This window comes from Argopecten irradians, chromosome 14, assembly GCF_041381155.1.
Source record: "Argopecten irradians isolate NY chromosome 14, Ai_NY, whole genome shotgun sequence".
NCBI classification, from domain to species: Eukaryota; Metazoa; Mollusca; class Bivalvia; order Pectinida; family Pectinidae; genus Argopecten; species Argopecten irradians.
This window is the reverse complement of record NC_091147.1, coordinates 33,084,267-33,097,745: the sequence shown is the minus strand read 5'-3', so window position 1 is coordinate 33,097,745 and position 13,479 is coordinate 33,084,267. Positions and strand designations below refer to the sequence as shown.

Genomic DNA, 13,479 nt, shown 5'->3' with positions numbered 1-13,479 from the left:
GACACCTATCTCATTTGATACTTTACCCAGACACCTATCTCATTTAATACTTTACCCAGACACCTATCTCATTTAATACTTTACCCAGACACCTATCTCATTTAATACTTTACCCAGACACCTATCTCATTTAATACTTTACCCAGACACCTATCTCATTTGATACTTTACCCAGACACCTATCTCATTTAATACTTTACCCAGACACCTATCTCATTTTATACTTACTTTACCAGACACCTATCTCATTTAATACTTTACCAGACACCTATCTCATTTGATACTTCACCCAGACACCTATCTCATTTAATACTTTACCAGACACTATCTCATTTATACTTACCCAGACACCTATCTCATTTAATACTTACCAGACACCTATAATACTTACCCAGACACCTATCTCATCTCATTTAATACTTTACCCAGACACCTATCTCATTTGATACTTTACCCAGACACCTATCTATTTAATACTTTACCAGACACTTATCTCATTTAATACTTTACCTAGACACCTATCTCATTAATACTTTACCAGACACATATCTCATGTAATACTTTACCAGACTTCTCATTATACTTTACCCAGACACTTCTCATTTGATACTTTACCCAGACACCTATCTCATTTGATACTTTACCCAGACAATTATCTCATTTGATACTTTACCTAGACACCTATCTCATTTAATACTTTACCCAGACACCTATCTTATTTAATACTTTACCTAGACACATATCTCATTTAATACTTTACCCAGACACCTATCTCATTTAATACTTTACCCAGACACCTATCTCATTTGATACTTTACCCAGACACCTATCTCATTTGATACTTTACCCAGACACCTATTTCATTTAATACTTTACCTAGACACCTATCTCATGTAATACTTTACCCAGACACATATCTCATGCAATACTTTACCCAGACTTCTCATTTGATACTTTACCCAGACACCTATCTCATTTGATACTTTACCCAGACACCTATCTCATTTAATACTTTACCCAGACACCTATCTCATTTAATACTTTACCCAGACACCTATCTTATTTAATACTTTACCTAGACACATATCTCATTTAATACTTTACCCAGACACCTATCTCATTTAATACTTTACCCAGACACCTATCTCATTTAATACTTTACCCAGACACCTATCTCATTTAATACTTTACCCAGACACCTATCTCATTTAATACTTTACCCAGACACCTATCTCATTTAATACTTTACCCAGACACCTATCTCATTTAATACTTTACCTAGACACATATCTCATTTAATACTTTACCAAGACACCTATCTCATTTAATACTTTACCCAGACACCTATCTCATTTAATACTTTACCCAGACACCTATCTCATTTAATACTTTACCCAGACACCTATCTCATTTAATACTTTACCCAGACACCTATCTTATTTAATACTTTACCCAGACACCTATCTTATTTAATACTTTACCTAGACACATATCTCATTTAATACTTTACCCAGACACCTATCTCATTTAATACTTTACCCAGACACCTATCTCATTTAATACTTTACCCAGACACCTATCTCATTTAATACTTTACCCAGACACCTATCTCATTTAATACTTTACCCAGACACCTGTCTCATTTAATACTTTACCCGGACACCTATCTCATTTGATACTTTACCCAGACACCTATCTAATTTAATACTTTACCTAGACACCTACTCATTTAATACTTTACCCAGACACCTGTCTCATTTGATACTTTACCTAGACACCTATCTCATTTAATTGACTGGATATAGAGGTCTAGTTACGTTCTCACAAATCATCGTCACGCTATATTACACGAGAAAGAAGCACGTGATGCTGAATCGATAGATCACCCGCTGACCAGTATCGATCGATTTCCACTACGTTTTGTAACTCGTAAAGGAAAACTGTAGAGGAGTGCCGATATAGTTTCGATACGTCTCTCGTGTGGTATCGTGTCAGTTAGTGATAAGGATGACAGCTAGCCAAGTGGACGTGATTGTAATAGGAGCTGGCCTCAGCGGTAGGGATTGCACATTTATCACACATACTATGTTAATATGTAGCATTCGAAGCTTTAAATGTGATGTTTCTGGTAACAACTGTCGTTCATAATGTACTATTTGCACCTATTTAACACACAGGCAATGTTAAAATGTGATGCGTTAGTCTGTTAGTGTCGTCTGTGCTCTATACATTATACCTATGTAAATTTAATGTGATAAGAGATTGTATCGAGTTCTCTTCCGGTACACAGGTCTAGATGTCTCTCCTAAAATCATTGTAAACGTTAATGTTTTTATTTGTTTGTCTGTCTTAAACATCTTCCCAACTGGTAAATAATTTGTTCGAATCCGATCGAAAGCATCAACTCTACCACCTGAGCCAAAGAAGCATGTTCCGTGAGCCTTCCAATAGTGACTATATGGCGTATGGTCCCAAATTTCAATTTAATAATAATTAACATTTCGCATCGCTTTCGATGAAGAATCACGATTCGCATAGCCGAGTTGTTATGGTACATGCTGTATATCTGTTTATGGTCAATAGTACACCCTAGGTCAGCGGTACTTTAGACATCCCAGACGGTACTGGCATACCTGATAGTTGGTTGTTTGGTTACAATCTCTAGTCGAGACTTCCCTCCTCTCCTTTCTTAACACAGGCTTGGGACCGGCTATGGCGGAGTTGGTACTGGGACAGCCCAATAGAACACCGACTTTACATAAATAGTTGGCGAGACAAATTCTAGAAATAGCTGGGGTCATTATTATTTCCTTTATTTCCTCCAATATTGAAGAGTTTACAGAAAACGATAAATTCATAAATAAAGAAACATTCTAACATACACACGTTACACACATATATACATATCAATACAAGAAAATATAATCAGTAGAAAGGAATATATATTCAACTACATTTCGCCATTATCTAATGGTGGCAAACACGGACGATGGACAATGCTTATAATAATTAGTTACAAACATATATAGATGAGACATTATAAATGATACATGCCGTTTGTAATAACAAATATATATCCGTATTACTATAAGTCTGTATATAAGGTACACAAACATACATATTACATAGTTATCACAAATCCATGTAAAAGGTGGAGTCATGTAGACTGACTTAAAATCCTTGTAATAGGTGGAGTCATGTAGACAGACTTAAAATCCTTGTAATAGGTGGAGTCATGTAGACTAACTTAAAATCCTTGTAATAGGTGGAGTCATGTAGACAGACTTAAAATCCTTGTAATAGGTGGAGTCATGTAGACAGACTTAAAATCCTTGTAATAGGTGGAGTCATATGACTGACTTTAGTTGGTGAGAGAAATCCTAGTAATTGGTGTAGTCAGGTAGGCGATAACAAGTGACTAAACGGTTAATGTATTATTAATTCACTGTAAATAACTTCAGCTGTTAACAAAGCAAACACTTTATTTTCTCTATGTACCAATTCACTATTTTAATGTCATATTGTGTCTGATTTTTGTCAGTTACAAATTGACCTGCAATTTATGACAGTCGGTTTAAATGTCATAGCTTACACTGAGCATATATTCAGGCTAGCAACGCCGCGCACTGTTGATATGTTCAACACGCTTCAAGTACTTCAACAAATATATCTTCTGAACGTATATTTTCCTCATTTGGATAGTATGCAAACCAGCTCTTTTTCAAGTTAAGATAGCTGTCCCTGCAAATAAGGATACATCTCGACATTTCAAGTGTTTTGTCTGTGTATTTTAATCTCCCCTCTAAGTTCCTTATCAAATTGTGAAAATTATTTTCCATTCTTTAAGGAATTAGTATAAGTTGTAATTCGTTAATTTTTAGGTTATCTGATCAAAGGTAATAGGTCATCTGACCAAAGGTCAGGATGACCTATTGCCATCGTGTTTCGTCTGTCGTCGCGCGCCGTGCGTCGTGCATAAGTCTATTTCATACAAAAGCTTCATTGTCCTTTGAGTGAATTACAACCATATTTGGTGTGAAACATCATCGGGGAAGGACAATCATACCTCATATAAATGAGTTAAGTCCGACCTTGGGGGATAGAGGGGCGGGGTTACTGAAATTTGGCTTTTAATCCTGCTCCTCCATAACTCTTGAATGGGTTACAACCATATTTGGTGTGAAACATCATTTGGGAAAGACATCCATATTGTATGTAAACGAGCTAGGTTCAACACCTAGGGACTGCTATTCCTCATTAACCTTCGAGTGGATAGCAACCATATTTGTGGTGAAACATCATTAAGGGAGTACAATCTTTTTTTTTATAAAAAGGGGACAGAACGGCGGGGCTCCAAAACAGAAACTTTCCTGAATCTTGGCTTTGAAATCTGACTCTCCTCCTTAATCCTTAATCCTTTAATACTTGTCGTGGAACATCTGTGGAAACAAATTTTTGAAATGAATGACATTGACTTTCATTCAAGGTCACGCGGGTCAAAAATGGTGAAAATCTTGAAACGAGACCTAAATACCTGATATTGGGCCTTTGACATGCTGGGATGAAGTGCTACAAAATTTCTTTAAACGAATGAACTTGACCAACATTCAAGGTCAAAGGGGTCAAATAGGCTAAAAACTTCTTGTGAATAACTAAGAGGCCTAGAGACCTTATATTGGACCTAAAGCATAACTGTATAAAGGGCTACTAAGTGTGTTCAAGTGGATGGCCTTTACCTAGTTTTTAGGGCATTTAGAAACTTACAGACTACGGTATACTGTTATTATGATGTTTTGTGCCAATAGTCAGATGACCGTTAAGGCCCATGGACCTCTAGTTAAAACAAAATCTTCAAATTAAGCTGAATAAAAAGTCGTTCGATATACGCACACTGTAATTGCATTCAACTTTAAAACACACACACTTGTGTTTATCTCTGATGACGATTCACGTGTTTGACTTGATCCGTGTTTTTTTTTTAAAAATTCAGAACATCCCACTGATAAGCAGAATGTGTGTCCTTGATACATGTAAATAGTTCACTACACAACACAGTCAATGTACATGTACACTTATGTGTGGATGTCACAGTGAATACTATATGACAAAATCAAGTTGTACCTCATAAAGGACACAGCCAGTGTAACACTGAAAAAAGACCTCCACTGAAAACGGACCTCCGTTGAAAATGGACCTATTGTTATTTTTCAACGTTGAAAACTGACCCCGAATGCCGTTGAAAATTGAACATGCCGTTGAAAATTGACAGCTTTGAGGGTCAATTCTCAACGGCAGGTTTGTTGAACAATAACCGTAGTCAGTTTTCAACTGGGGTCCATTTTCAACGTTACATCGGTATCTTGAATTTAATTTGTCATTACCGATCGAAAATTCTGACCAGTTTTTAGCCCATCATCATCATCAGATGGCGGGCTATTCAAATTTCTTTTCTCCGTGATTCGTCGTCCGTCCTTCCGTCCGTCTGTCCCTCCGTCCGTCCGTTAACAATTCTTGTTATCGCTATTTCTCAGAAAGTACTGAAGGGACCTGTCTCAAATTTCATATGTCGGTTCCCCTAGGGCCCTTGTTGTGCATATTGCAGTTTGGGACCAATCGGTCAACAAGATGGCCGCCATGCAGTAGGGCTGGTTATTGGAATGTCTAAAGCGATACGATACGTATTGACAATACACTGAAACAATACACGATTCATATTGACGATACAGTGGACTTCTTTTTCAAATTAAGTTGACCGTTGTGTTTTGAATACTGTGACAATAAAAGACAATTTTGATAATACATTATATAACCTGGATAAAACCTACCGAACATTTTATTCGTTGTATCATCTGTGTAAATAAATTACTGTCAATTCGTATGATTAGTTATGAAAAGTCATTTCTAATGCATCTAGGTGAGGCAGATGCTATAAACACTTCCTTTTGATTGAAATGTTTTAGAATACATTTTGTTGGAATTTCCTATTTCTATTGATAGCGAACGAAAACACTAGGTTGATTGGTTAAAACGATACAGCGATATACAGCATGTTTGCATATCGATATTCGATACGCTGCGAAAAACCAATACGTTTCGGTATATCGATATATTGATCCAGCCCTACCATGCAGCCATCTTGGATTTTTATAAAGTTTGTTATTGCTATTTCTCAGATACTACTGAAGGGATCTATTTCAAATTTCATATGTAGGTGCAACTAAGGCCCTAGTTGTGCATATTGTCTTTTCGGACAGATCGGTCTACGAGATGGCTGCCATGCACATGGCATGCAGCCAACTTGGATTTTTATAGTTAAAGATTGTTATTGCCATTTCTCAGATAAATCTACTGAAGGGATCTATTTCAAATTTCATATGTAGGTGCCACTAGGGCCCTAGTTGTGCATATTGCGTTTTTGGACCGATTCATGAAAAAGATGGCCGTCAGGCAGCCATCTTGGATTTTGATAGTTGAAGTTTGTTACTGCTATTTCTCAGAAAGTACTGAAGCGATTTGTGTAAAATTTTATATGTAGTATGTTTGAAAAAAATTGAAATGCAGAGAAAAGACCCCTCTTTCCATTGTCAGACATAGCTCATTCTTTGGTGGGCGCCAAGATCCCTCTGGGATCTCTTGTTTATTTCTTCTATCAGAAACATCCAGCTGAAACCCGCAAAAGTGTTTGGTGAAATGTACCGTGTAAATCATTTCAAACGCGGACATACATTATGACGCTTTATAAACATTACTTTTAGATGTCCCACATATTACCACAAGACCTCCACATCTCGATCGCGAGCTCGAATCCCATATGGGCAGTTGCCAGGCACTGACTGCTGGGCGGTGGTTTTTCTCCGTGTACTTCGGTTTTCTTCAGCTTCTTAACCTGACACGTACTCAATCGGCCATGGCTGTTAACAGGCCGTTAACCAAGCACGCCGTTGTTTTGATATTCTCTATGTATAGCTCTAAGAAGTCACTTTACAATGTACCAATTAAGCATAGCCATAGTGCGCGCTAGTGCACCATGATAGATATGCTAGAACACTCTATGTATGATACACACCAATGCATGTCAAAAATATGACAACCATGCATGCTTATGTTTACATTTATATAGTCATTCCCGTTATTAAAAGAAAAGGGGTGAAAAACAAAGTATGAAAATAAAAGTTATACCCTTGAATATTGAAAATTATTTGATGGCACAGCCAATGATTTAGCGGGAAAGAGTTGAGGTCTATCATCTTCCGGTGTGTTGCCACGGGCAACCGACTATAAACAATAACAGTAGATGAAATAGTGCCATTGATAAAACAGGATATACAACGATAAGTACTACATTTCAATCCATTTCAAATATTTTCATAAGAATATATTTCCATATTGATAAATTTTTATGTTATGTTATGTTACGCCAGAGCCTAACTGTCAATGTAAATACTGCCAATGTAAATACTGGAAAATATCACCCATTGAGCTAAGTAGAAACATATGGGTACTGTGTTGTGATTATGTAAATATTAAGGATTGAAGCCACTTTATAGCTTGCTGGTTAACTGTGTGTACGCATTAATTCAAGGGATTTTAGTTAAAATGATTTAAATGCATGCACACATTGAAGTTGAGCAATGTACTTTTGTTATCTATCAAATGACGATATTTGTTTACACATGGGTGCGCTGACTACTATGATCTAGAACCAGAACAATCACTAAAGCATAAGTCGGGAAATGTGAACACATTAAAAATATGTATTTACCTAGCTTTTTGCACATGATACACGGCAACATAATAATTTATTTGAAATATCGCATACCCTCTGTACTTGAATGTTGAGCAACTATCAAGAATAGTGTTGATATTAAACCATGATCAAGTGTCCATGGTAACGTTGATGCCGCTATTCTCCGCTGTTGTGGTGGCCTAGTCGTTAAGGTCTCCATAGCAACCCTTCATTTGAACAATGACTGATGTTTCAAGTGTCAAGTTTCTTTATTTCGCGGGCCTTACGGCCAATAGGCAAAACATACGTACATACATGGTTACAATATACAATTATATAGGAGAGTGATTGTTAAACTCTGCATAATGAAACCACTTCTCTAATTTCTGATGTTTAATGGTGTGTATATACACAAAATTACCTATAAAATATTTTATTCTGATTTTGGTACATGCACGATCAATACTTCATTCTATGTAGGCATTGTGCGATGGATTTTTTTCAGGAATACATAATTATTTTTATCTTGAAGTAAAAGAAAATTTTTCAAACCTTTCGATGATGGTAATGATGTAAAGTAAGTAACTTTTGTTACTGAAGCAAATTATTAATTCGTCTGCTCACGTTTTTGATAGAGGAAAAATACCATTCAATGGTCAGCGTTGGAAAGTCTTTAAATGGAATTACTCTATATATCACACCAAACATCAACTTAATCTGCATAATTAATGTAGAAAAGAGTAGTTACCAAAATATACAACGTCAACTAAGAATTTGTACTTTGTGTAATTAAAATGATGTTGGAGATGAATCTCATCTTGTTTTAAAATGTTCATGTTGCCTGATGTGCGGTACAAATCAAGAAAAACTATTATTTCTAAAAACAAAGTATCTATGAATTAATACAACTTTTTATAAAGGTAAAAGAATTAGAACATCTCAAAGCTGCTGACGCAAAAATATCTTAATTGATTAATTAGCTATACTCTACCATCTATCTCTATGTTTGTATTCTACGTTTGTAGTACAATGTTTGTATGGATATCCAACTGATGAGTCAGCAGACTCGGAGTCAATAAAACTTGAACTTTGGTTAGCACAACACGTTCATATTAAATCACTTACGAAATAATTTATATGTAGCATTCATTTGTAATGGCTGATTTGTTTGGGATAGCGTGACCGGACCTGGAATCTCAAGTTGCTTTCCGCTATCAACAAAAACGTTAAACAGAATTAGCCACATAACTAAATGTCATTTTACTTAGCTAGTATTCCTGCCATATCCACCAAACACACTCACACACATCCATACTAAATTATATTTATACCTAGCAGTGTCATTTCAACTTTTTTTACCGTATAATCCGCTATCAGTGTTGTTGCCCATTTATGTCACAAGTGTAACATACAAAATGTAGTTAATACAATTTTGCAGCAAATCATTGTTTCTTTGTTTATCAATTATTGTTTTCTGTAAACTCTCCAATATTGGAGGAAATAAAGGAAATAATAATTCTGTGAAATGTAGTTTTTTGTGGATATATGATAAAAACAACATTTTGTCAACATCATGTCAGGATCATTTTAGGCAAGTGTCAGCCGAATCGCATATGTAGAACTTAAAGAGAAGTTCAAAATGTGTTTTCAAAATAGCGGCTGTGGCGGCCATTTTGGATTTCGGATCCACCCGAAAAAATAACAAGAGTTTGTCAGGACCATGTCGGGTTCATTCCCGGCAAATTTCAGCAAATCGTACCGGTAGAACTTGAGAAGAAGTTCACAATGTGTTTTCAAAATGGCGGCTGTCGCGGCCATCTTGAATTTCCGTTCAACTCGAAAATTAACAATACTTGAGCGGGACCATGTAAGGATAACTTCAAATAGGTTTCAGTTAAATTGAACCCGTTAAACTGGAGAAGAAATTCAAAATGTGAACAGTTTACGCAAGGTCAGCGGCGTACGGCGAACAGCGCATGATACACGACGCGCGACGGGGGACGAAAAATAATGAAAACATCATCCTGACCCTAACCTAATAAGACAGAAAAAAGGGACGACAGCCGTCATATTGGTATTTTTATCCATGCCTCGAATATAATTATTTTTCACAATAGTATACCTTTGTCCCAGAGTCTTAGTCACGCGCAAAGATAATCTATAACCACACACATAAACTATGTAATGATAATCTATAACCACACACACATACCATGTAATGATAATCTATAACCACACACACATACCATGTAATGATAATCTATAACCACACACACATACCATGTAATGATAATCTATAACCACACACACATACCATGTAATGATAATCTATAACCACACACACATATACCATGTAATGATAATATATAACCACACACACATACCATGTAATGATAATATATAACCACACACACATACCATGTAATGATAATCTATAACCACACACACATATACCATGTAATGATAATCTATAACCACACACACATACCATGGCCATGTAATGATAATCTATAACCACACACACATACCATGTAATGATAATCTATAACCACACACACATACCATGTAATGATAATATATAACCACACACACATATACCATGTAATGATAATATATAACCACACACACATACCATGTAATGATAATATATAACCACACACACATACCATGGAATGATAATCTATAACCACACACACATACCCTGTAATAATAATCTATAACCACACACACATACCATGTAATGATAATATATAACCACACACACATACCATGTAATGATAATCTATAACCACACACACATACCATGTAATGATAATCTATAACCACACACACACATACCATGTAATGATAATCTATAACCACACACACACATACCATGTAATGATATCTATAACCACACACACATACCATGTAATGATAATCTATAACCACACACACATACCATGTAATGATAATCATAACCACACACACACTACCATGTAATGATATATATATAACCACACACACACATACCATGTAATGATAATCTATAACCACACACACACATACCATGTAATGATAATCTATAACCACACACACATATACCATGTAATGATAATCTATAACCACACACACATATACCATGTAATGATAATCTATAACCACACACACATACCATGTAATGATAATCTATAACCACACACACATACATACCATGTAATGATAATCTATAACCACACACACACATACATTTATAACCACACACACATACCATGTAATGATAATCTATAACCACACACATATACCATGTAATGATAATCTATAACCACACACACATACCATGTAATGATAATCTATAACCACACACACACATACCATGTAATGATAATCTATAACCACACACACATACCATGTAATGATAATCTATAACCACACACACATACCATGTAATGATAATCTATAACCACACACACACATACCATGTAATGATAATCTATAATCCACACACACATACCATGTAATGATAATCTATAACCACACACACATACCATGTAATGATAATCTATAACCACACACACACATACCATGTAATGATAATCTATAACCACACACACACATACCATGTAATGATAATCTATAACCACACACACATACCATGTAATGATAATCTATAACCACACACACATACCATGTAATGATAATCTATAACCACACACACATACCATGTAATGTAATGACGATCTATAACCACACACACATACCATGTAATGATAATCTATAACCACACACACATACCATGTAATGATAATCTATAACCACACACATATACCATGTAATGATAATCTATAACCACACACACATACCATGTAATGATAATCTATAACCACACACACATACCATGTAATGATAATCTATAACCACACACACACATACATTAATGACATAACCACACACACATACCATGTAATGATAATCTATAACCACACACACACATACCATGTAATGATAATCTATAACCACACACACATACCATGTAATGATAATCTATAACCACACACACACATACCATGTAATGATAATCTATAACCACACACACACATACCATGTAATGATAATCTATAACCACACACACACATACCATGTAATGATAATCTATAACCACACACACACATACCATGTAATGATAATCTATAACCACACACACATACCATGTAATGATAATCTATAACCACACACACATATACCATGTAATGATAATCTATAACCACACACACATACCATGTAATGATAATCTATAACCACACACACACATACCATGTAATGATAATCTATAAACCACACACACACATACCATGTAATGATAATCTATAACCACACACACATACCATGTAATGATAATCTATAACCACACACACACATACCATGTAATGATAATCTATAACCACACACACATACCATGTAATGATAATCTATAACCACACACACATACCATGTAATGATAATCTATAACCACACACACATACCATGTAATGATAATCTATAACCACACACACATACCATGTAATGATAATCTATAACCACACACACATACCATGTAATGATAATCTATAACCACACACACACATACCATGTAATGATAATCTATAACCACACACACATACCATGTAATGATAATCTATAACCACACACACATACCATGTAATGATAATCTATAACCACACACACATACCATGTAATGATAATCTATAACCACACACACATACCATGTAATGATAATCTATAACCACACACACACACATACCATGTAATGATAATCTATAACCACACACACATACCATGTAATGATAATCTATAACCACACACACATACCATGTAATGATAATCTATAACCACACACACACATACCATGTAATGATAATCTATAACCACACACACACATACCATGTAATGATAATCTATAACCACACACACATACCATGTAATGATAATCTATAACCACACACACATACCATGTAATGATAATCTATAACCACACACACATACCATGTAATGATAATCTATAACCACACACACATACCATGTAATGATAATCTATAACCACACACACATACCATGTAATGATAATCTATATACCACACACACATACCATGTAATGATAATCTATAACCACACACACACATACCATGTAATGATAATCTATAACCACACACACATACCATGTAATGATAATCTATAACCACACACACATACCATGTAATGATAATCTATAACCACACACACACATACCATGTAATGATAATGATATAACCACAACACATACCATGTAATGATAATCTATAACACACACACATACCATGTAATGATAATCTATAACCACACACACATACCATGTAATGATAATCTATAACCACACACACATACCATGTAATGATAATCTATAACCACACACACATACCATGTAATGATAATCTATAACCACACACACATATACCATGTAATGATAATCTATAACCACACACACACATACCATGGCCATGTAATGACGATCTATAACCACACACTCATACCATGTAATGATAATCTATAACCACACACACATACAATGGATAATGATAATCTATAACCACACACACACATACCATGTAATGATAATCTATAACCACACACACACATACCATGTAATGATAATCTATAACCACACACACACATACCATGTAATGATAATCTATAACCACACACACACATACCATGTAATGATAATCTATAACCACACA

General features: G+C 35.2%; 1 protein-coding gene across 2 annotated transcripts in view; it reads left to right on the top strand.

Annotated features, from left to right (window-relative positions):
• Positions 1–1,976: 1,976 nt before the first annotated feature.
• Positions 1,977–13,479, top strand: part of LOC138306828 (amine oxidase [flavin-containing]-like) — a 76,774-nt gene continuing 65,271 nt past the window's right edge. For both annotated transcript variants that reach the window (XM_069247314.1, XM_069247313.1), the window contains exon 1: positions 1,977–2,056. In XM_069247314.1, coding sequence (XP_069103415.1) covers positions 2,008–2,056 — 49 coding nt within the window. In that variant the 5' untranslated portion in view covers positions 1,977–2,007. The remainder of the gene's footprint in view (positions 2,057–13,479) is intronic.